The 25,966-nt window shown below is 38.1% G+C and overlaps 1 protein-coding gene and 1 long non-coding RNA gene across 2 annotated transcripts; one reads left to right on the top strand and one right to left on the bottom strand.

Annotated features, from left to right (window-relative positions):
• Positions 1–245: 245 nt before the first annotated feature.
• On the bottom strand, positions 246–24,477 carry ITGA6 (integrin subunit alpha 6). The gene is made up of 25 exons (XM_014307259.2): positions 24,210–24,477; positions 23,842–23,969; positions 23,341–23,420; positions 21,344–21,599; positions 19,787–19,918; positions 17,246–17,456; positions 16,604–16,797; positions 16,381–16,469; positions 15,485–15,612; positions 14,449–14,544; positions 13,938–13,999; positions 12,536–12,693; positions 11,760–11,909; positions 10,894–11,009; positions 9,806–9,995; positions 9,637–9,720; positions 9,351–9,430; positions 9,118–9,195; positions 8,915–9,017; positions 7,757–7,930; positions 6,713–6,811; positions 6,226–6,336; positions 6,044–6,142; positions 5,586–5,711; positions 246–2,352 (listed from the first exon to the last, which is right to left on the bottom strand). Exons 3-25 carry the CDS (start codon positions 23,407–23,409, stop codon positions 2,194–2,196), a joined length of 2,964 nt encoding a protein of 987 aa, XP_014162734.2. The 5' UTR covers positions 23,410–23,420; positions 23,842–23,969; positions 24,210–24,477; the 3' UTR covers positions 246–2,193.
• LOC115947797 lies at positions 2,297–17,087 on the top strand. Its single transcript, XR_004081658.1, has 3 exons — positions 2,297–2,382; positions 15,034–15,113; positions 15,699–17,087. It is a non-coding gene; the product is annotated as an uncharacterized LOC115947797 (long non-coding RNA).
• Positions 24,478–25,966: the final 1,489 nt, after the last annotated feature.

The following is a 25,966-nucleotide window of genomic DNA, read 5'->3' as shown; positions in this document are numbered from 1 at the left end:
CTGGCATGTGGGGCTCTGACTCCTACACTGCTGGCAGCAGCAGCAAGCAACAGAGAGGTGTGAGTTTGAGACTGTGCCTTATCTCTGCTGCCCCTTATCTGCCCCTTGCATGGTGCAGGGCAGCGAGAGCTACGGCAAGGCTGAGAGAGAACCTGTTAAAGCCTGCCACTTTCAGCCTCTTCTTCTAGGGAACTTAACTGTGGCCACCTCAGTTAAGTATGATAAAATCATTATTACCAAGACCATCTTTAATTTAAAAAAATTTATTTCACACTTCTTTACAAATATCCACAGGTAATTTCTAATCATGGAATGATGTAGCATTCTCAGCTGGTATAACAAAAGTTTGAGATAAAAATATACCAGTGACGTGACTTACTTTTTAAAGAACTTTAACACTGCTAAGACATTCATGTTCTTAGATGAGCGCCACAATCTGATTTTATACTCAGGGGTATTTCTCAAGCTTCTTAGCCCCTGATTAGCCTGGCTTCTGATGCTGCTGAGCCTTTAAGCAGATAAGCTAGGATTCTAAAAGATATTAATACATAATTAATTATGTATTAATATCTAAAGATATTAATACATAATTATTATGTAAGTGTTCATAAAGTCAGGGTCATAACACACTGAGAATATCTAGTTTAATAGACTCATCTTAGTTAACCCTAAAGGTAACTTTATAGGTGACCACACCTTCCAAGAAGGTACATTCAAAGTTAGCAGTAAAAATAAGACATTTGACAACTGCCCTCCTAGCAGGTTTTTACCCTATGAGGGGAAAAAGTACCAAGAGGTTTTTGCATAGTTCATAGTACAAGCAATTAACATGCATACTTTGAGCAGAATTTTGTTCCACATGGCATACACAACTGTGAACTAAATCTTTGTTCTTAAATAGTACCAAGGCTTTAGAATATGGGTAAAAAAGTAAACTCTTTAAATCATTTTCTCAGTTATGTTACAATAACCAGATTACTAATAACATGGTTCTACTTTTATCAACATTCAGATATTCAAGATGATTCAGTAGTCTCGACGTGGATCAGCTCAGATCCTGACAGTTAATGTAAGTAAGGCATCTACGGCCTCCAAGTGCTATACAACAGTTGCAGTAGTCAAGGCCTTCTGCCAACCAGGAAGTCCTTATGAAGCTGGAAACAGGTTTCCAAAGGACTTTTCACTTTCTTGCAGTGAGGATAAAATGGTATCTAAAACATTACTTCACTTTGGTGTCCAAATTGTTAAACAGTCCACAGTAATATACAAATCATGTTACAGGACCTGATGTTACAAGCATCAGGAAAAAGAAAGCACCCATACACATCATTTGCATAAATATTTACATTTTAGAAAGCATTGGCACCTTCAGTGATTTATTAAAATGCAGTGAAAGCCTCAGGTCTCATAATTTGAAGTTCAAACACAGAAACACAAAAACGAGAACAGTGGATTTAAAAATTCAGTAGTCTTCGGCCTACCAATTAGTCAAAGACAATGATTTATAATAAAAATAAATACAAAAATGACTAAAATATATATATACAGGAAATACATCTAATATTCAAGCCTCTTAAAAAAAAAAACAAAACCTGTGTATATTTGTTGTGAGCAAGAATCACACAATCTGATCTTAAAAAAAAAGAGCCCAAAATCAAGCAACATGACCCATTGCACGTGTAATTTAAGATGATGCTTTTTGTTAAGCCCTAACTACTGCAGCAGGCAAAGATTATGACTAAAGCAGACTTGCAGGTCTTCAGTTATGCTTGAACAAAGTGTTATAAGGCCACTGTGTGTTTATAAAGCACTGTGCATTGAGGGAACAATGGAGAACTCATCTTGACCTTAATCATGCATGCCTTAAATAACTAGGAAGAGAGTCGGGATCACAGGAGGATCAGGTCTGCTGTAGTGGTTTTGCTTATTTTGCAGAAAAGACCCCACATCAGCAAAATATTATCTGAAGCGTGGGTTAGATTTAAGGGGGATGAAGAGACAGTGTGGAAATTAAATGAGGCAGATGAAGTCTGTTAAAGCCATTTTAACTGTGCAAATAAAAGTTTCAATATAAGTAGTAATATCTACAATCAAACGGTGAATGCATATAGTGTTCACAGGTCTAACTCATCGTGTTCCATGAATGAAAACCTTAACCTCTATCTGAACTTTGTGGATAAACAACATTTTTGCCTAAGAATAACTTTCATTTTCATTCCATTTGGTGAACCACTGTTTTGTCTCAAGGTCTTGGCTTTTCCCATCTTTGATCTGTCGCTCCTCTTTTCGAATTCTTACAGCGTGATAGCGGGGGACACTGTCTTCGTACCTGGAACGCCGGAAGAACCCGCACTGCGCACACAAGGAAAACAACAGTTTAGTGTAAGTTGCTGCCAAAGTACTACACCTGTAGAGGCAGTAAATTCTTCCTTCACACAAATATGCAGATAAGAAAATTGAAAACAAAAGTACGTAGGCCAAAAATGTAGCATATTTAGCTGTAAAAATGTGAGCCAGGAGGTCTGCATTAGCTGTTCAGCAGCAGTTAAAGACAAAGGGCATGCTCTGACTATCCATGGTAATCAAATACCTTAAAAAGATTCCCTCCAGTACAAAGCTGTTCATTCATCTAATGAGGACATTTACTGCTACACACAGGAAAGCTGCTTCTCCTGAATCAAAGGTAGGTGTGTACTTCAGTGTCTTCCTGTATGATGACATGATTTACCTTAAGAACCTACAGAAAGATTTCCAGAACATTCAAAAAACGTTACCCTAAGGGTCTTGGTTTTCAAAGCACCATTTCCACTTCAGTCACCTGAACTAACTTCACATATGCTGTATTAGAAACATGAGTCTTGCTTGCCATGGAAAGTCACCCTGGATGAAACCTGTAACAGCTTCTTTGCACTCTGCAGTTTTTCATTCAAAGCTGCTGTAAAAAGTGATTGTGAATATCAAGGCATGGACTAAAATTCATTTCCAAAGCAAAAGGGAGCAATGGCCACAATATACAAAGGTAACGACTGGTACACACACAGCTTTACATCCTTTGGATGGATCTCTGATCATCCTTATGGATCAAGATTCAGGTTAAGAGACATTGTGCCATCCAGCTGTCATTAGATACTGCTGGGGGTAAGAACATGTTAAAGCAAGCAAGTTTTCTTTCATAGTATTTAGGGTGCTGGATTTTTTGGTTCTGTTTGGTCAATGGTTTGGGGGTTTCTTAATATTAGAACTTATATAGAACTGAATTTTAAAAAAATTACAGTGAGCAAAGACTGTGAAAATTACAGTGAATTACTGTAAAAAATTACAGTGAGCAAAGAATTTTAAAAAAAATTACAGTGAGCAAAGACCAAATCATTAGCCAACTCACAGTTTCATTAAACACTATTTTCAAATAATTAATTAAGAATTCCTCCCCGCTCCCTTATCCCAAGCACACTTATGGATACAATGTACATGCACAAAAGTGGAATAAAGGTTGCTGGAAGTATAAATCATCATCATGCATCTTGTAACTTCAGCAAAGTGTGTTCTTAGAGGAGTACCTTAGAACTCAAGTAAAAAACATGTTTCTACAGAAATAAATTCTCATTATGAAAACCCTTCTCCAATGTAAGCAACATGTACAGCATGCACTAAAGGTTAGTAAAGCAAATTTATGTATTGTTGCTGCAGTCTTATCTTTGCATCTTAACTCTACAGTGTTGATTCCCACCTTGCAAGCTTAAAGACTTACTTGTAATGGTAAAGCATAAATTAAAAAAAAATACTGAAGCCCATTGCAACAGATCACCATGTTTTTAAAAAAAGAAAAAAGAAAAAAGCACTTTAGACCAGGGTAAACCTCTGTGTGTTCACATGCACCAAAAGCTGAAAATCTATCAACAGAAGGAGCAAGCAAGTATAATAGCTTGAAATCCAAAAGTTAATAAAACTTATGCAGAAGAAGCTTCACAGTTAGCCACTGCAACCATAGCATGTGCCACAGCTAGAAATTAAAAAATATCATCAGTTACCAATTACAGAAGTAGATCAGTACTATGCATCAGAAGTAAGTCTCTCTTTATCAGATGGCTGAGCATGGATCTCAGCCTTGTGATATGTGGCATCGTAATGATCTTTCTTATTTCTCTTGAAGAAACCACACTACAAGGAAGCAAGGTATTTAGTCATTTTTTGTGGACTGGAAGAAGTCAAACCTATTAAAACTGACTTAAGTCTGTCAACTGTCTTCCCATTATCCCTTCACAGGCCAAAAAACCAAAAATTAAAAAGTCATCACAAGAACTGAGCTGTTTCTAGCTCTGAGAACTTCTTGGGCTAACTTGATCTATACAATAACAGAATGAAATAACTTATAAACAGAGTAACCTGAGAATATTATATCAGAGGCATTTTGATAAATTTGTAGAGAATCTGTTTGGGGTTCTTTTAAGACAAGCTACAATAAAAGATGTCCATAGCGAGTGAAGGTGGCTGTGAAGAGCAGAAAGAACCCTATACAGAAAGCTGTTTGTGGACTTGTGCATGGGACAGACAAAACGCCAGGATGTAGAACAAAACCAGTTACTGCTTTGGCCCCTTCAATACAAGCTTTTGTCTTAAACCAATGATGTATCTGTCTTTCCAGTATGATGTTTGTTCTTCGTAGAACAGCACAGTCTGTGTCATCAAAACAGTATTTTTCACTGTGTGTGCATGTGAAAAATGTTTGTTATTTTCATGCACAGTAAAACACTAGAACCTAACAGCCCACCCAGTATTCATTCATCAGGAGTATTTACAGGAGCAGCTGGGCATTTTTTAGGAAATAAGGAAATCACAACTATCCTATGGGAAGCAAATTGCAGCAAATAGCTCCTCAAAGCTAACTGCTGCAGTTTCACTGGGAAAAAAGTGACAGATAGGATATTCTTCACCTCCTCTTCCTTAAATAACCTTCTGCTATCTAATAACAGCAAATACTACTAACCTATAAAAACTAAGAATGAAAGGATTGCTCTGTTATACCTGGGACCACAAATATCTGGCATTTTTACAAAGGTAATTAGAAAAAAAGACACTTGACTTTTTCTTTTGCAAATAGTTAACCATTTGTTATACCTCTTTATTTATTTAAGGTTTCTAATATAAAAAAGCAATAATAAGAAATTCACTAGCACACATGGCTATGTATTAATACTGTGCTTTTGGTTATTTTCATCTACTATCAGTTTAATGGTATTTCTGATGTTATGAGAACTAAAACATTTCTAAATAGCTCACATGAAGGTTTACACCTAACTGCAGAGGCTCCCAATGGCTCTATCTATCTGTATCAAACTATGGCCTCTGAACATTTGTCTCAAGTTTCATCTGGAGCTCAAAATACTTCCTTTTAAGGATGCGAAAATAGAAAAATTATGTAACAAGTCTGCCCATACAATCATTTTAATTCCAAGTGTTGCAAAACTGAGAAACTGATAATGTGTGATTTGTGCAGTTTTGCCCCGAGTCCCAAATACTTAATTAGTTTGCTATCTTGTCAGTTAGAGACCAGAAAATAAAAAATAACCAGATTAATAAAAGCTCACCTTCCATAGTAAGAATACCAATAGTGCAAGCATGAGTATTCCAGCAAGGATAGCCACTGCAATGATCCACCATGGAACTCCTGTGTAAAGGGCTACTGGTTTTGCAGGAAATACAGTAACACGCACCTATGGGACAGAAAATGTGCAGGTGGAAGGAGTATTTTAGAAGTTACATGTTTAATTAGAAAGCTGCAATTTATATAGTCTTACTTCTCCTCTAACAAGATGTCTTCTACAAAATGCTTTTAAAGAAAAAGCTCCCACTGGTATCATGTGAATATGGTAATGAATTTTTTCAACCCCATTAAAAGGTAAAAATGATCAATAATTCAAAACTCAATTAGAAAGTTAAACTTTTTCGCTAGTTTTGTTTTAAATTTGTTTTATTCCTGGTCTCTGGAGATAAGGTAGAACAACCACAACCATAACGTGTGGTTAGCATTAAACACTGAACCTACCTGAGCAACTTCATTTGTGAGTTTAACATTCTTAGCTGCAGCAGGAACACTGATAGAAGCCCTAACAAGAATGTCAAGGTAATTCATTTTTGAGTATTCCTGTTCCAAAATAAAACACAAATATTAGACACAGAACAGGAAAGAACTGTGACCTTTCAAGAAGGCCAGGTGAGAGGACTTACCTCTAAGAAGGTGCTGTTCCACAGCCTGGAACGCAGCACAATAGATGCCTTGCTGTCAAAACCCTTCAGGGGACACTTTATATCCACACAGCGTGCATTCACATTGCAGCTCTGCAAATACAGATTTCTACATGTAAGTAAGATCACATCTTCACAAATTGTTTAAACCTCACCCCGAGATTAAAAACTGGATTATATGCATCATACCTACATGCAAGAATCACTATCTGTTTGTACTGATAGCAATGGGAAAATACAATGAAGATGTTATTACTTGCTTATTTTAAGGTAAGTAACTATGCAGATATTATTTCCTAGTTCTTCCTCACAGTAGATGATCTAAATGCTTGAATTTTAAAAGCATCAATATTTGGATATAAGATAAAAAGAAGAGAAAATTTCTTTCACTCTGCCAAACTCAGAAAAGCCCTCTTTCGAGCACTGAGGAAGGTATCTGACAAGAATACAGCTGTTGCAATATCCTTACCAAGGTCTTGTATTTTCTTTCTGAGAATAAGGAAAATGCCTGGCCATCTGTAATCTGCTTCTCTGCAACTTCACGCTTTCTTCTTGAGTTATAGGATTCCTACAAAGAAAAAAAAGTTAAAAAAACTAAAAAGCAGTTTATCATAAGAATCTTTTAATTCATACAAGCAGAGAAACTAGAGCTCAGTGTTTTCTTCTTCCAAAATCAGCACATGACTGATAGCATTATATAGCCCTACTTACCTACATTTACTGCTAAGAATTAAATTTGAGATTACCAAAAGAAAGGCCAACAGACTATTTTCTTTAACAGGGCAAAGGGAGGTTTCGATTTATAAAGCTTTCAGTGCTATTTCCATTTTTATTTCTAGATAAAGAGTATTAATGGTACTCTGTTAAAAGAGTAAGAATGTACTAAGGTCAGTAGATGCAGGTTTTTTTTAACTGTATACTAATTACACTCAATTCAAGTTATATTAACTGATACAATGATCTGACAAAAACAGGTTTACGTGCATGCAGTTTTAATGGTAGAAAATAAAAATTCCTCCCATATAATCTTAAGATTATATGAAGAAGAAAAAAATGCAGCTTAAGTTTTAGGAAAAATTTTGCTAGATAGGCACAATCCAGGGCTATGAAAATTGCTTCTTATTATCATTGTTGTAAAAAAATAAATTTAGGTTCAAGCCCCTTGTCTTCAGAAAAAGGACATGGAATGCCCCTAGGCTGGGAAGATATTTAGTTGTTTGTTGTTTTTTGAGTAAGAACTCAGATGCTTCTATTACTGAGCAGTTTTCAATAATACTGATGAAGTTTGTTAGAAGAGTCAGCAGTGTCATCGTGTCATAGCATCTATCCTTTAGCATATCCGCCTCATTAGCTATTATGAATTCTCCTGATAGGCTGGTCAGGTATAGGGCTTGTGAGCTAGTTAAGACAAAAAGTAACTCCTTCTAGAGGCAAGCTCTCATGCCTTACTCCCACTTGCTGTGGGGTGCTTCCATGTTGTACCAATTCACCGACAGAAGACAGGGTAACATACCGCAACATGCAAACTGTTGATTTCATTCTCGGGCTGACAGGAGACTTTTTCCAAGCCTTTGGAGTCTATTTTCATCAAATAGAGCAGCCATTTGCCATTACTAATTTCTTTTGGCCACTGGATGTCCAGGGAAGCAGTGCCAAATGTTTTCAGTGGTCTACCCAAGTTAGTTACCTGTTAAAGTAAACCTTCTTTAAACTGTGAAATACTTTTGAGAGGGATTTTCTTCCTGAAAACATTACTGTTTTGGACAAGCTTTAAGCATGCAGCTAACAGGAAAGTCAGATCAGATGAAAGGCAGTCAAAATAGTACAAAGACAAAGCATATACTAAAACTAGCATACTTTGAGAGCAAGTAAATACATAGAAGGATTAGAATTCCCTAACATGAACTTTTAGTGGTTGATTTTCAGAAATTAATCTTCACGTGAAACCACAATTCAAATTTAGAGTGAACAAATCAGTCCGTTGCGTAACTGAGGCAAACTGCAAGTTTCTGATGAACTCTGACACAGAGAACAAGGTCTTGCTCTTGTAAGTCTGAAAGTTTTTTCCCAACTTCTTTTTTTACTTTATTAGTTTTACTGGTCATGCTAGCAAGTTTTAAATCAGATATTTTAACTGCTGCTGCTATAATACATGGACCAGGTAAAGAAAGAAGTAAACGATTGACAGAGATGGACTTTAATTTCTCATAGTCTCCTCCTTGCTGTATTCTGCAGAAGACCAAGACAGTGAAATAAGCTCACACATTCAGAGGGGCTCTCGCAGCACCTCCTTGTGCTGGCTCTGTGCTCAACCCACTCTTGCTGCCTGTGTGCACCAGCCAAGCCTGAGCAGGCCCCAGGCATGTTCTGCTTTAACTTTGTTCCCTCCCTGCAGGGGCTTTTATGCCATACAACTGAATGTGCATGAACTGCTCCCAAAAAAAAGTGTGCAGGCAGCCTCAGGCCACTTTCTTAGAATATGATCATAAAATATCAACACCTAAAGAAGCTATAGCCCACAGTCAAACTGCATGTTCTGAACAGGAAGTTAGGATCTTGGGACAAAGGAAGCAAATTTCATTATAGCAACTTTTTTAGTATTCATATGCATAAAGCAAGAAGCTGTGCATTTGATTAAAAGCAGCTGTTGGCATCAATCTAAATTACTCACTCTGAATTCATACTCTATGAGGTTTCCGATATCATCTTCAGATTTCATTGCACTCTCACCAATGATGTTGCCTCCAAAATATACCTGAGAAGGCTTAGCAACTCTGTTCAGGTGGGGGTGGGAAAGGAGAATAATCAGATTTTAATGAGTCTGAAGCACAACTGTCCCCAGACCCCCCAATCTGTCATGCTATCAACACTTACCCAGTGAGTGATAAAAGCAATTCAAGAACCACTTTAGCACTGGCTGTAATTGGAGTCAAATTAACTTGAGTGCTTGTTCTACAATGAAAAGGAAACAATGGTGTTTATTTTACAAATTTAGTGGGTTTCTCTCTACTATTAAATTACTTCAGTGAGTCAAACAAATAAATTCAAAATGTTTACAACTGTATATCAAAGCAAAGTGCAGGTGCAGACACGTGAAGAAAACTTACGTTTCCAGCTTCAGGTTAATGTCTAAGTCTGTTGTATCAACATTGACCTTAGTGGTACTCAGGATCAGATAAAAGGTTACCTAAACAAGAAAAAAGATAAGGAAATACATGAGCTCTTTATAAGATATATTGATACACGAAATTTTATGGAACATTTCAGTATTAAGTTCTAGAGTTAAAAAGACAGATCCAAATCAAATTTCCAGTTGCAACACACAGGACCTTTGGATGACAATTATCAGTCAGAACGAGATCTTACAACTACAGTAAAGTAAGTGCAACTTACATTAGAATTTCTTTTGAAAGGATTTCCAAGTTCACACTCTGCTTGAGAACCATTTTGGTTAGCACCACATGTTAGCTGTTTCTCCTGATTAAACAGAACACATTTACAAGTAAAAATATGCTGGAAATATTTCAAAATTTTCAGTAGTTTTTCTCTTAAAAATACTTACAGGATAACCTCTCATCTCTCTGAATGCAGAGTATGTCAGGCTGTCTGGAAAAGTTGCAATTAGTTTAGCTTCATATGCATCTTCACCGTCTTTTTGTGGATTTTTTACATCAGATGGATTGTTTGTCACGGTTATTTCCAGGGCAATATCTTTCTGGTCTTTCAGAACAAGCACTGGCATGCCCTTTTCACTACAGAAACAGAATGGACAGGGTTCTGTGCATTAGGAAAACAAATGTGTATGCAAGTTTGCTTCTTATGATTGTTTACCCAAATACAATTTCCTCATACTGGGGGAGAATTACAGTAAAACTGTGAACATGCATAGTCATAGGTTTTGTCCCCCACACCATTATTTCATCTGACAGTGGCCAGCAGTGAAGAGGAAGAACAGGATAATAAATCCCTCAAGTAATCAGGAGTTTATAGTATTTCTGAACCAGCATTTGCATCTGACTCATGTAGTGATGACTTTTCTCCAAACCAATCTAGTGACTTGCTTAATACTTGTAAAGTATACATGGGTTTGGCTTCTGAGTGTGGCACTCACTGCTAAAAATGTCTGACTGCTGGCAGTAGATAAACATTTGTTTGTTTGTTTTATCCCTGCTCTAATTTCACTGGCCCTCCAGGAAGGAAGGATGCAGCAGGGTGCTGGGGCATGTGTTAAAATTAAATCATCGCTGCATTTCTCTGTAACAACTTCTCTTGGGCTACAAGAGCAAACTCTGTCAATTGTCATACAGTCAAGTTTCATCTGCAAAATAATTAACAGTGTCACACAATAAAGTACTGCAAGGCTGGTTTAGAATATAATTTCTCCAGGTATTAAATTGGCTTGTTTGTTTTTTTTTAGCCCACCCCTGCACTATTGTGGCCACTTAGTATCCATTCAACTCTGAACCACTTTTCTTCTCAAGCTGTTCCCCTCTGCCCTCATTCCTCACCCTGACAAATCAATACTACTACGAAGGGCTGTGTTTGCCAGACACAGAAAAGAGCTGCTCTCTTTCCCAAAATCCTCTCCTAAAAGTTCTTTTAAGACTTGTTAATAATTTGAACTTTAGAAGTGCATGAATCGAGACTTACAGTGGTAAATAAGTAAACCTGTCTTCATTTCCCTCTCTTGTACAAAACCGGTACTGAAGCTTAAGGTTGCTGTGACATTCATTGTCTTCTCCACAGCCTTCTTTTAAGAACTCCACCTAAATAAAACCAAACCGATTTTACTGCCTGACACACAACAGTAGCTTAAAATCAGATTCCTGAAGCACACTGAATAAAGCATCTACATGGAACTCACAAGGCACTTTCTTGGACAGAGTTCAGATTTTAACCTGACTTAATTCTTGCCTGTTGAGTTTTGCTTTGTGAGATACAGCCCTTGATGCTGGTAGTTTAGAACTTTAAATGTGACTAAAAAGCAGAGTTGGATAATTCTAAATGAGAGATACCCTTATTATGAGAAAATACAAAAAAAAAATACATCTTTAAGTCTGATTCTCCAATAAGCATTGAGGAAATGAGAATTTTTAACGGAGATATTCCCTCCGTCTATGTCACTGCTGCAGTCATTGCCCAAGTGCCATTTCAGCACCCTAACAGTGGAATAATTAAGAGTATACATTATCTTGTTACGTTGGACAAATGTTCCCAACAGGAGACAATGAATTTCTATTTTTAATCAAAAGTACATTTCCTCCTAAACTTATTGGGGGGAGGGAAGAAACCGAGGAGATATACCATCTTCACTTTTGTTGCAGAAGAACACGGTACATAGTTTGTAACATGTTGTAACAAGTTCAGAACAAAATATAAAATAATAATCCAATAGTTACATGTCCAGTGCCACCCCAATTATTTCCTTTGGACATAATTTAGTTTTCTACAGTCTTTAAAACTAAGTTATTTGTACAAGTACAGATTTTTGTGAGTATGTGATACCAAAGGCTTACTTTTGTGGTCTCTGTTTCAGATTCATTTGAATTTAGAATTGGTATAAGATCTGAAAGTGCACTCTCTTTTCTCTTGGATGGTGACTCCAGGCCAGCAATTTTAACACTGACTGATATTGGAATGGGACGTAGCTTATCTTTAATTTTTTCCTGTTAAAATATTTTAAATTACATCATTAGTGTACAGTGCAGAGAAGAAAAAAACAACACAAAGATGAGCTTTTGTACCGTATACAAATTCAGCATTTTCTAAACATGTAGGAACACAAAGAGCCCAGTGCTATTGTCCTTTTTTTCCTCTGGTTTCCCAATCTGACAATTTGTCTCACCATTAAGCCAAGTCAAGGGAGCACACACCAAGCTTTCTTGCCCTGCCCTTTTGTCCACTCCAAAACCCATGGGTTAAAATTCTCTTCCTGAACAGTCACACTATAAAAATCTGTAACAATTATTTCTTTTGGAAGCAGCTCTCCGTTTTTGGCACTTAGTTGCTCTCTATTGTTCTAAATTAGTTCAGCTCTACTGACCTCCAGAGTGTGCTGCAGTGCCTACAGTTTTCATCCATACTTTGCAAGAAAGGCAACAGGAGGAAGCAGCATGTGTGCAGAGAATAGTAAACTATGGTGGGTTTCTATTTTTGAAGTTTTGTATTGCATATGACTTTGAAATTAAATACAAAATTATATACAAAGGTTCCTTCCATGAGGCTGCCAAAAAAAGAGTGGATCTAAATGAAGTGGATCTAAATGGAAGATAAATAAAATACTCTCCCTTACCTGCAGTATAAGCTTTGTAGTGACACACTCCCATGAGTTCTGTCCCCTGAGGGTTGTACTTGCAGTGAACTGATCAGACGAGTGGTCATTGAAGCGCACCCTGGAGGGCAGGCCCAGCTGCCGCCTCTCATTTTCCACTTCAAATGTGTAATTGATCTCTATGTGAAAAAATGAAGTAGGTCACATTAAAAAAATATCATTGCCATTTTAAAAAGAACTTTAATTTCACAAGATATGATCTTAAGCATTATTCTAGAAGACTGTTCCAGACAGTGCTGGGCTTCACAAATTGTTTTCAGTCGTTAAAAAAAAAAACAACAAAAAAACAAAAAAAAAACCACCAAACTTTCTCCATGTCAGTTTTGTCCTGCCACAGTTGAGGGCCAGGTACCCCATGTGTGAATCTAAAGAAAATTTCTAAACCAAATCCTATTATTCCCTAAGTAAAGCGTTCCCTTGGGCATGGGGGCTGGCTGGGGGAGCTGTAATTGCTGTATGGAGCCAGCAGAGGGCTGAGCTACCCGCTGTAAATACCCCAACCAGAGCCAGCAGGATTCTGAGGTCAAGATACACTGGTAATGTTAACACTGAAAGCAGAAGTGTGACTAGAGCTGTCCAGTTGTTTTCCTAGATCTGAACTTGGTGCATCTTTTAATGATTGCTTCACTGAGCTAATTCAGTGCTGCACAGATGGAAACAAGACTGAGTGTGCCAAAGCACTGAGAGCTGCTTCAAGCACTTCACCTGTCAAAGGACCAGCACTCATTTGGGCACAGCCTTTGGATTTTAAAAGTAACTGAGAAATTCAAGACAACACAGGAGAAAAAGAGTCATTGGCCTAAAGTTCTTCTCATTTCCTCTCAAAATCCTACACAGTTCTCCAAGAGGTAACAGCAGCATTGTAACAAAGTGCTTTACATCTTTATGGCCTAGTCTTCCAGTCTTCTCCTATTAATGCAGACTTTTTGTTTTAGTTAATGATTTCCACAAAACCATTTTCATGAATACAGGACAGGTTCACAGGGTAAGCCTTCAATAAGAAATAATGCTCACTAAGAATGTATAAAATTGACTTTAAAAAAGGTTTAGGATTCTCTAAAGCAGCACTAACCCAGACAGACAAAATGGTTTGGGTCTGTATAGAAGCCATTTGCTCACTGGCAGTTGTATTACTCAAAAAGCTTTAGACTGGCATCCACAGAACAGCTTAACACACCAGCATGGCTCTAAATACAGACTGTGCAACAGCTGAGCTTAGCACTGAGTCACATTTTAAATTTGTCAGTCACTGTCTGAGATGACTCACTATAATTTGAGTAATATGTTTCCATGATGAACTCAAAAAAAACCAAAAACAAACCATGTGACAAACAGATCAAAAATACTTATCTTCAGAACTTACTTATTCTTGGATTTAAATCTCTGGGGTTTGCAGTATATTTAAAACATGCTTTCACATCCATCCTGTAAAAAGTGCCAAGAAATTAGCATTAACTTTTATTAAGGCATGGTCCAACAGAATGTAAAGTTTCAACTGATCAGTCTTATGACTGTGGTATTTACTGCTTACTAGACTGAATTATAAAGCAAGAAAAAATGGTTGATAAGCAATTAAGAATTTGCTCTTATGTGTCTACTCAAGACAAAGCTGTTCAAGCCAAGATACTTGTGTTAGAAGTCTGAAGAGGCAAGGTGACATTAATTTTCAAAAAGGAACGTTATGAGAAGGACATATTCCACACATTGTCTTTGGAACAGTAGGCTGAAGAAATTCAGGAAGTCAAAATGAACATATGCAGATACATTTGCTTAACCTGCATGACTCTGATATCCCTTCACTTAAACATGATCACTGAATGAATTTTGACATATACCAATATACCAAGGCTCTGATAATTTCTTTTTCCCTTTACCTGATTTCACCATGGTCCTCAGGGTTCTTTTTCTTTAGATCAATTCTATCAGGCTGTACTGTAATGTTTCTTCTAATGCTTATCACAGGCCGAGATCTTCATGTGGGGGAAAAACAAGGAATCAAAAGAAGATGTAAAAAAAGAAGTCATTTCTGTTAAGATTAATAAAATAATTAATGTGAATATCAGATTCCCTCCACCCAGGCATTGATTTGCAACAAAAACACTCCAAGAAACACAGAGTTTGGCTTTGACACTGGTTAGAAAAAACCTGAAAACTTTTAAAAGCTAAGCAAAGATCACTGAGAACAACTACAGATCCTGAGTGGGAAGCAGGCTACACTGATGTGGTGTTGCTGTTGTCTTTCTGTACACTTAAGAAAAACAGAAAATTCAGTGGAGGTTCCTACCACCAGTAGTAATACAGCCCCTGGGAACAACTATAGGTACTGCAGTTCATTCAGATTCATGTTCACAAGAGCTTTAATTTGGAGCCTGGTGGCTGTGGGAAATGCTATTTCCTGCTTCCTCTGCATGTAGGCTGTAACCATACTTCTGCCTGACAACTTGTCTTTTTTCTGGAAGGGAGAAGACATTTCACATGAACAAATGAATGAGGTGATCCTGTTCCCACTAAAGCATCGAAAGGTTGTTTAAAATAGCTGGTAAGCCACCTGCTCCACTTAACTGGGCCACTCCTTTTACTCTTTGTCACCATAAGAGGTTTTTGTTCTCACCTTGGTAAAAGTTTTTGTCCTGCCTTTATCAGCAAAAGATTAAAGCTCCTTCTGAGTAAGCAGAATCCTAAATAATCTGACCAACTCCTCTACCACCTACTCTGTTCTCTTCCACAAGCCACGTGAGTTGCTTTTCTTGGGGGCTGTTCCAGTGTATTTAAGAACATTACTATTATGTGCACAGATACTATACACCTTGGAGATGGGAGCATAAATTGTAGGAAAGGCTGTTCTGCCTGAAAAGTAAAGTTGTTTCTCCCAAAGCCTGGTGTAATTAATTAAGGTTCCATATATAATACCTGTACACGTTTACAGAATCTGACAGGGAACCAACAGCAACATCAGGGTAGGAATTTTTATCCAGGTCCATATTTCCAGCAATAGAGTAACCAAAGAAATTGGTGTTTGTTGTTTCACCATCAAGAATCTAAAAAGCAAACAGATTGAGGGAATTCAGACATTTAAAAGTGATAAAGGTAAAATAAGTAACAACTGAACATAACTGTCTTACAGCCAGAGACAAAAGAGGGAAAGAGATACAATGAAGTAGGACCTGTGAAATAGGACCTCTGTGTTCAGTTCAGCTAAAGGATACTGAAGTGCCAGGATGATCTGCTCTTCTTCCAAGAAGTTACGTGGCAATAGCAGTGAGTACCAGAAATTACTGATCTGCTTAGTTCATGTTTATTTACAGTATTCATGGACTATAAACACTTGAAACAGAAGAACTATTCTGTAAAGTATTCAAGCAGTATTCTAGGGAGTATAATAAAGTTCCATTCCCACCCTGCAAACTGGACACAGTAACCCTCAAAACAAAACAAAAAAAAACCAACAGCAACCAACCAAACATTTTTAAGAAGGAAGTGAAACAGTAGCAATGAAAGAGAAAACAAAGAAACTAATTGTTTTCAAAGCATCAGATGTATTTTTTAAAAACCCAGAATTTATTTATCTATACATCTTTTTCTTTCTGCACAAATTAGTAGTCCCAATGGATGGCCCGAGAAATAAAAATATATATTAATATCAAGAATTCCTAATCTTTCCTGTCAGCAGTGCAATCTTTGAAGGGCCCTGCAACTTTCCTGTATACCCAACACTCCAGTAATAGCAATGGAAAAGATGGATAATACCCCTGTCATTCTTTTAATTTTGTTCAAGAGTCATTATATAGTAAAGGTTATTTCATTACCTGTGCTGGTTTCGTATTTATTCCATTCTTGGATCCATGATAAATGTATACTTTGCCAAAACCATCGTACGGAGCCCCTACTGCAATATCTGGTGAAAATAAGTTGCAACATCTAAAATCATTCTTGCTCTTTCTGCAGCATGCAATCAAATGGTAAGATGTTACAAGTCTAGCGTTGGCCAAACAGTCTCACACATTTTTATTGTCACTGTTTTCCATTTACCTGGATATCCGTCCTGATTAATATCCCCAACATTTTCTACTGCAAGTCCAAACATGGAGTCAGTGGTTCCATTTAAGCGAAGAGGCTTCACCCCTGCCCATTTGCCCTGGCGGTTCATGTAGATGTACACAGCACCCCCGATATCCCCACTTCTGTCGAAGTACTGCGGGGCCCCAACAACGATGTCCTGCCAGCTTAGGATGAAAAGGGGAAAAAAAAAGAAAAAAAAGGCAATGCATTTGTAGGAGAACTCTGAAAAATAACTGCTAAGACTGTGAGCTCAAGATCAGCTGCCCAGAGAGCTGCTGAACAAAGACTAAAATGTGCATTAAACTGGTTGGGCATCAACAGCCCCGCTGACACTGCAAGCTGGCTTATTCCCTTGATGGCATACAAGGACCTTCTATGGTCTTCTTGGGGTATGAGACTGGTTTCTTTTTTATATGTTTACAATAATTGTTTAAATAAAACTCTTCATTAGCAAGGCAGACTCCATCCTGATTGATTCTCAAGACGCTCACCATTTCCTCCAGGAAAACATGGAAGGTGGGCTTTGTCATTCCTTATATTTCTAATGTGAAAAACTAAAGCAGACATAAACAAGATTGCTATACCAGCAGCAGGAGTTAATCACAGCCATACCCATCACTGTTGAGGTCCACAACAGCAACATCATAGCCAAAAGAGGAGGCCAGCCCTTCTCCTTCAAACATGTGCTCCAGGGAAAGTGCTCTCTGATTTTTTTCTTTCTTTAGTAAAACTACTGCTCCGCTGTGGTTTGCTCTTGGGGCACCAGACACAAAAGTCATCTCATCTTGGGAGACAATGCCTTTACCAGAGTCCAAAGAGAAACCTTTAACAGAGAAAGAAATAAAGTATAAATTAACTAAGTAACAGCTTGCATCTTAATATGAAAAAACAAACGTTTCCCCAGCTATATTAAAGTGGTTTATGGAATACAAGTTTTGTCTAAAACACAGTGTGCTATGGCTGGGAATTCTCTATTTTGTTTGCACTGGTGGATGCATATTTGCAAGTCAGCACTTTTTTATGTTCCTACAAACACTCTTCCATACATAACAGTTAGTGTTTCCCCACAAAACACAGTACTTCATTGCTCATTTGGACCTGCTTTTCACAGACCCGAAACACAGGATATATACAGCTTAGACACAATTACAGCTTTACCACTTGAATATAGCTTGAGTACTTCACCTCTGGCAAAATTATCAGAAAACTTCCTGAGTAAAGTCAGTATCGTTCTATTGCAAACATGCAAATTGTTCTGCACAAGCATTCTCATATGAATGATGTATGCAGTATTTGAGAATCAGCTTCCACAGTAATGGTGAAATGGGCAATTTTGAGTTCATGCAGTCCTAAAAATGACATGTCCAAATTAATTTAGTCTTACAGTACATTTTAAAATATGAAAAACCAAGTTAAAAGACTATATTGCTAATACCAATATAGCCAGTGAAGGCCGAAGTAGAAAAATGCCTACTTTGCAAGGAAGGAAGATATCAGCCAGATGGGAGTCTTCCTCTGAAACACTTCACCACTACTTTGGAGATTCTCAATTACAGCAATTCACAATGAGACAGTTCCAGAAAAAACTGAGGGAGTCCCAGCTGTGGGAAAGATGAGAAGGTTCGGAGAAATGCATGACAAATCAGCATTTCTCTCAAGCCTTGTTACTTTGCTGTCTCCCCTTTATCTGAATCCCTGGTTTTTTTCATGCTTTACTTATATTTGACATGAGAGGGGATAGAGGGGAGAGGATCATGACAAAGGTCTGGAGATTATGTCTGACCAGATGCTGCCACCTCAAGTGGTCACAAACCTAAGTAGCTATTCATCATTACATCCACTGACTTGTCCACCTGTATGCTGGGAGGCAATGTTTTGTACACAAACTGATCTGGATGAGTATCAGATACAGCTGTCAAAAATAGAAGACCTATAAATATGAGTGAAAGATTGAAGAGAAAAAACATAGTAGTTAAGCAAAGCATAACCACATTTGCTTAAGGTGTAAACAGACAGAACAGTAATGCCTGGGATGAGCTGGCTTGCCTGGAAGTGGTCCTGATTATTACAAATCAAGGCAGCATTTACATTTAGGAGATAAATGCATTGGTTATGCAAGTGGAAAAAGATTATATGACTACTCACAGCAAAAGGCATCAGCCTCCACAGCGCTCCTCAATTCTTATTCCACAGAAGATGCTATCAGCTTGTCTAATCTAAGCTCTTAGGGTGATTTTTCTAGTTACCTTTACACCCAGTAATTACTGCTGATATTTAACAGAAGTTTATGTTCTCTTTCTCCTAACATATATGTAGCTCCAAGTTTGCTCTCTTCTTGACTTGCTTTTTTACTTTTTACATTAGCAATGCCCTTCCCATCTATTCAGCTTTCCATCACTCACACAGAAATTCCAGTCTCAGGTTACCAAAACTCTGTTTGTTGCATATGCCAAAAGCAGTGGATCAACACACCACAGAAATCTGCACTGGAACAGAAGGATTCTTTACACTTAATGCCTTTCCAAAAATGCAGCATAGCCTTTTCAGTGTATCTCCGTGGTGTACAGAAAGGTCACTGGCCTAAGGACATATTCCTGCTTTCCTGACTGCACTAAGAGCAAGAGATTCACTCCTGCAACACACACATGAGTAAAATACAAACAGTACTTATATTATGGCATTTTAGAGGTCTGTTAAAAGCCACTGGAGTTTTAAAAACAAAGAATAGAAGAATTGCACTTACCTACCAGGAGAGAAAAATCTACAGCCTTAACAGTTACTTACAGAAACTCAAATTTTGATAAACTTTCTGATTGTACAATAGCAGAGACCGTGCAACTAAGAACTACAGACCCATTCATTGTACTGACCCATCACAGTGATTATAATCACTCCTGGAGATTCCCATAGGCCCTGGCACAGCTTTTGAATCTCACATTACAACAGCAGCTCTTCTAGGTACTTCAGCAGTATCATCTTACACTTCAAACTGGCCCATAAATGTGGAGGGAGGCTGTGGATTATCCCGAAGAGTTAACATGTTTTACAGGGTCCACACTGGAACATCTGCTCCCACTTTAGATCATCACACCAGGCTGGGATCACAAATGTTTAAGAGACCTAAAGCGATTTACCACATGTACTCAATCCTACCTAAGTAACTGTTAGCTGGAACAGGAACTAGATTCTTATCCTGGCGGCTCTCATCACCAACTTCGTAAGGCCCATCATCAAAGATACCCAGATCATAAAATGTCTGATTCTTTTGCTCTGCACGAACCACCCCTGAAAAAATGAAATGATAAAATAAAAGCAAACAAATGATAAGTGAGAAAAATAACAAATAAATGTTCCCAACTTATATTAATTATGATGAATGACACAGTGACTGCTGTTAAAATTGGACAAACACAGAATAGTGCACTGGGTTAGTGTTTTGTCTCTGTGTGCCAGAAGCTCACACTGCTCTACAAAGAAGCCATACAATGATCTGGAAAACATGGAGTACTAAAGAAATTCTCAAAAAATCCCCTATTGAACTGGTTTGGTCATAAACCACCCTCATCCTGTATTTCTTAGCCTTAGAAAGCTTCTCTTAAAAAGGAGGTAAGTACACAGGAATTTTTTAAAAAATTACATTTCATTATGACAAACACCAGCATTATACTTAGAAACAGTATTTGAGAAGAAAAAAACTATTGTTCAATAAAAAGTGTGCTTCCCTTTTATCAATTGGCATAATTAAGGTTTTGGCAAGCACAAACACGTTTTTCCATTACACAGAAGAGTACTCTTAGGACTGTACTGGCACTTCTCTGCAATTAAAGTAAAATGGTGTCTGCACTCAGTATGCTGTTTCAGGTCAGTCAGATTTTGTTGACAGATACATGGAAGATTAGGTTTTCACTAAAGTACACCTTGTGCCAGAGCTTAACACACCGATTTTGCACGGTTCATACATCAGGCACAGGTGCACGAGGTGGAAAAATGCAGTGCTTGGAGGATCAGATGTTCTCAAGAGGAAAGTATTTACAGCTGTTGGTGTAATGAAGTGTGATGGGAAAAATCACTTCTAGAGACTGAACTGGGCATTTAGATGCTTCTGAATATAAACTAACAAAGAATATCCAGGGTTTTTTCCCCTTATGTTTTGAAGAATCTCCTAGATGACACCGAGTACTTGGCTCTGAGATTATCCATGAAATTTTACAGGGACATGCATGGATTTTGATATGAATAAATGTATGAATAATGCAACCCTTCAATATTTATTTTGGAATGTACTGGTTTCCACAAACTTCACAAAGAATAAAGGAGAGAATATTGCAGAATAAACAAGAGTTCAGCAGCTATCTAACATTTGCTCAAATGCAGAAAAAGAGCTGGTCAAGTAACTCATACAAATTTAGTCATTTGTTCCTGTATAGAAGTGTCCAAGTAAGCCCTCAATCCCACCGTAAGATTAAGACTAATAAGGAGAAAATCTGCTGTACATATGTGCAAAGTTCCGTGATTCATAAATACACACTTATTTAAAGAAATTTCAGTAAATGTTGATACAGAAGCATAGCATTTTGTAAAAACAGGGTAAAATCATTACATCCCTATTATCTCCTCTCCCCTTAAAAAACAATTAAAATTCTGGATGCAACCTTTGAGAGCAATCTAGAGGAAATGGGAAGGGTAGGCAGGAAGGAAGCTAAGTCATACCTTTCCAGTTGTAAGTGCCTGGGGCACCAAACACAATATAATGATAGTCTCTAGTAAAAGTAGCAGCAACACCTTGCTGACAGGAACCAAACTTCTCATGGCCTCTTAAACGACCATCACAAAAACTCCACACTCCATTATCCATATCATCCTTAATAGTGAGGTCCTGGCTCAGCACATAGCACCTTCCGATGATATCCCGGGTTTCCTGCACTGTGTTTACATACTGCCTTTTCTCATAGCGATGTGCACACGTCTGCAAGACAGAAGAAACAATGTGTGATGTGTCTGTGTGTCCTACACGGGTCAGCACAGAGGCAGCGCTCATTGAGCAGTGCAGTCCCTCCTGCTACCAAGGCACCCTGCAGACACACCAAAGTGCAGAATGCAATGTTTCCTACAGGCAGCACATGGGAAAGGTTGGGCACCTACAAATACAGGGCAAAGCAGTCTGCTTCATGGTCAAGGAAGGCCACAGGGTTAAATCCCTAAAGCCCTTCCTGATACTAAATCCCTCTCTTCCAAGAAGTAAGGAGAAAACCACCCTCTCTCTCAAAGAAAGAAGTAGCTGTTTCCCAACAGAGCTCAAAGGACTGACACACCCATGGCAGGACACAAGAAGCTGGTTCAACAACCATCTATCCACGACTATTGAGAACTTGCCCCTTACAGAAAAGTGCCACTAAGCAGAGGCTGAAAGCTTCTCCAGTGGAGGGGAGGGAAGTTGCTCCTACTTCCCCTGTTGGATGTTCCACTTACAGGGTAAATGTCAATGGGGCAGAGCTGAAGCACTAAACACATCCTGTTCCTTATCCTTTCAGACTATCCTCTGGGAAAAGAATTCCTATCAAATATTTAACACAAAGGATGAACAGTGTAACCACCAAACCATTGTAAAAAAATGTGAACAACCAAATGCCTTTGCCAGCAGAGTTTCCGGAAGACTCAGATGTAGAAGGTTGTGTGAAGAGCACAAGCAAAGTTTGTCTCAGCTGACAAACCTTTTCTATGGTTCCTATCAAGGCCTAAATGTTATGCAAACACTCAGCTGCTCCACATTAGAGCACTGAAGTACTGTCCTGCTGCAGTGACCTCCAGGCTGCTCACACCTCATCTGAGAAGTGCATTCCCCACCTACCATGAAAAGACAAGACAGCATTAGTTGGTGGCCGATTATTCAGTGAACAGGACTGCTTCCATGTGTTCCTTCCCACTTTGGGTTCTGAGGCAGACCAAAGCTAGTTATTACTGCCTCTAAATGCTTAAATAACCAGATTCACATCCTGAATCCCTGCCCCCAGGTTTGGAAGCAGTGACATTAACCTCCAATTAGATGAGGGAGCTTCACTGCACACCTGGTTTTATGATGTATCTGGTATCCTGCAGCACCACTAGAGGTTTTATTTAAACTGAGAATGTTACTTTTAAACTCTTTCTCTGGTAACTCCCAAAAACCTTTTCTGTTTAATAGAAAATAAAAAGTATCAATGTATTGTATAAAATAAAGAATAGCACATAACCTTACTGCAGTGCAATCTAGCGCAGTGCAATGACCACATTAATTCACAGGAGCTACTCAGTGGAAGTCCCTGATGAAAGCTAAAGTGAGGCTCATCATCTTGGAAAACAGGCTGGTAATAACGTGCTACTTCTACAGCCTTATACACTATTCTTCCCTATTTCTGCAGCTAGTAGTATTTAAAAGAAAAAATGTGTATATGACCAAAAAAAAAAGTGTACCCCTTGAAAATAAACTGTCCATCATAGATTGTTAAAAAGGTTATATACAGAGGCTAACTCATAGAAAAATAATTTAAAGCTCTTACAACCTCAAATGCCTTATTTTGCTAAGGAGACAATTAAGTCCTTACCTACAAGAAATCAAAGGAGTAAACTTAGGCAAGTTCCCTTTCAGCAAGCTGCACAGAAACACAAACCATTCAGAACATGTACTGTAGACCCCAGACGTTTTTGTGAGTCAGTCCTTTAGCACTTACCACCACATTTCCTCCTGGCCCCTGACTCTGGACAGTTACACCCATCCATTGGTCTTCTTTACTCTCCATCTTTGGGTCAGCTGCAAAGTATCATAAAACAGCTTGAAATATTAACAGTTCACTTTTTTTTTTTTTTGGTTTGGTTTTTTGTTTGTTTGTTTTTTCTTGAAGCCCATGTCAGGGGAGACTCTTCATAAAGAACTTAATACAGACAGTCTGCAGGTGGCAGTGTCCGTACATGCTATCACTAACAGCATCCATTTTATCAAACTTCTAGCCTATTACTTCATGTTACATCGATTTACAAAACAGTAAGAATCTACCAAGATTTAAGCATCTCGTAGTAATTTAGCAATTAAGCTACAACTTACTGTGATGCAAAAAGTAGTTATGTATAAATGTCTAGAAGAAACTGTCTGATACACTGCCTCAGGAAAGGACATCAAACAAGAACAATCAGTCAACTGTTTCAATTCAAAACAAAAGCACTGAAAAACTTACTCTCCTCATCAAATTTGACACGCAGGCAATTTGTATTTGGAGATGCAATGTCACAGCTGTACAGCCCTCCTGTTCTGTTGGCTTGTTGGGCTGGAAAGGCCTTTTCCCGAGGAGCTCCAACCAGCAATCTGCAGGGAAAACAAATAATTTAAAGGAACATGTAGAAGGAATATTAGAAAAGAGAAAGGCAACAGAATCAGAAAGTGTTTTCACCATGTTGCTAGAGGTTTGACATGTCAACATTTGAAGGTGGATGAAAAACTACACCACAGCACTGCTCTTTTAAAAAGAGAAAAGGTGGGGAGGGGAAGGAGAGAAGCTGTATAGCAGCAATGCAGATTACAATTATTAGACCTGCAAGCCAGTACCTCTATTGTTATACCTGTTATTGTTGTTGCAATATTCACTGAGAGTGGTTGATAAAAAGTAGGTGTCTGGCAGTTTTGGGAAAATCATCTTTTTATCAGGGCATCAAGTGGGGTATTTTTTGCCTTACTAGAAAAATGTACCATTTAAAAGGTACACTTGAAAAATCAAAATTCTATTATAAAAGCCAGGTTACTTAATTTAAAAATAAAAAGTGTGCACAGAACTCCAGAAGTATGACATGAAGAATGCATTAGTGTGAATTTCAGCATGACTGCAGTAATACAAATGAATCAGCTCATATACTGAGCTGTGCTACGTGCTCAGCAGAGTCCTTCCAGATAGAGGACACATTCCAGTCATTACTCTGTGGCTACTTACTCAGCTGTGATTTAATAAAAGAATTTTAATCAAGTTTGAGCTCATTATGCCAAAACCAGGTTAGCTTTTTCTGCAGCTATGCATGTTCCATTTCAGCTTTCTCATTGGCAAGCAAAACCTCTTTCTGCAGGTCAGAGGTAGGGGTAGAGTGAGGGGATGCTCTTCCAGCTATCACCATATCCTTATATTGGCAGATGAAACACAGACACTTAAAACCTAGGAACTTTGCAAATGAAGAGCAACAAAACCAAATTCTTAATTTCTCTTTACCCATGCTCATGGTATGATTCATTTTATTTACTGGGACTTTTCCCTGAAGGCCTGTGGACATGGTCTACTGTAACTACTTTCAATTAGGTTTGAATGTCCAAAACCACGTTCCAGAATGCATATTCAGATAACAAAATAATGCCCCAATGTCAAGAATGCAAAGTGGGAGATGAAAACCCAAGACACTCCAACACACAGACAATTTTACTGATTTTTCTATCCCCATGGTAGGTTTGCCTTGTTACTCTACAGAAAACAGAAGCTCAGCCATATGGTATACTGAACATAAACATCTCTGAGCATCACTTCCTGTCAGAGACTTAGCTTTTTATTATTTATGATGACTTAGTATCTAATGTTTATAATGAGTCCAATGTCAGAGAAAAGCAGACAATTGCTATTCCTCATGTAAATTACAGAAAGAGATAATTCTAACTGTTAACCTGAATCCTGATTTTCCCCACACATCTTGTTCAATACATGCTATAACCTAATTGGGTTTTTCCTGGGCCAATCAGACTGCACAGGTGTTAATCTACAGAAATGTAACATAATAAACCATTAATATAATTTAATTTAAAATAAGTATCTATCAAGTGACAGTGTTGAGGGGAAAAAAATCCGAATTCTCTCAAACCCTGGCATAAAACTACAATGTTTTTAGCTCTAGTTACAATTAAAACATGTGTTTTCCAATTTCAAACTGAAATTCTGATTTTTAACCAAATGAATTGGTCCAGTTGCTCTATTGATTAGAATTATTTTAATTATTGATTTCTCTTAATTACTTCTTGAAGATACATGATAATAACTGAAGTTCCACTGCCAATTATGAGCATCTGCTGACTTACAGGAACAGATTTACTCCCTTACAGCCCCAGATTCATAGCCAAATGTGAAATAATCCCCTAAGATTAGAGCTCCAGGACTGGTGTATGATGTTTTAACTAAGTGCCCTTACTGAGAGGGGGCAGGTTCGGGGGGTGCTGCCTGCCCTGCACAGACATCAGTGACCCCGGCTGTACCTGTGTGAGAGCAGCTGTAACACAGCAGGGAGAGCCGGCCCCTGCTCTCCAGACAGGGACCAGCAGAGCAGCACATCCCTCCA

This window comes from Geospiza fortis, unplaced genomic scaffold (assembly GCF_000277835.1).
Source record: "Geospiza fortis unplaced genomic scaffold, GeoFor_1.0 scaffold112, whole genome shotgun sequence".
In the NCBI taxonomy this organism is placed as follows: Eukaryota; Metazoa; Chordata; class Aves; order Passeriformes; family Thraupidae; genus Geospiza; species Geospiza fortis.
The sequence above is the reverse complement of the archived record's forward strand: the minus strand, read 5'-3'. Positions and strand labels throughout refer to the sequence as shown.

Excerpts from the sequence above, each read along its gene's own strand:
- ITGA6 (XM_014307259.2), bottom strand. The coding sequence starts at position 23,409 with ATGGAGAGTAAAGAAGACCAATGGATGGGTGTAACTGTCCAGAGTCAG. Across the intron at positions 16,798-17,245 it reads GTGGACCTCAACAGTGATGG|CTGGCAGGACATCGTTGTTG; the intron begins GTATGGCTGTGA and ends TTTCATCCTAAG. Across the intron at positions 7,931-8,914 it reads TCATAGAGTATGAATTCAGA|GTAACTAACTTGGGTAGACC; the intron begins GTGAGTAATTTA and ends TTACTTTAACAG.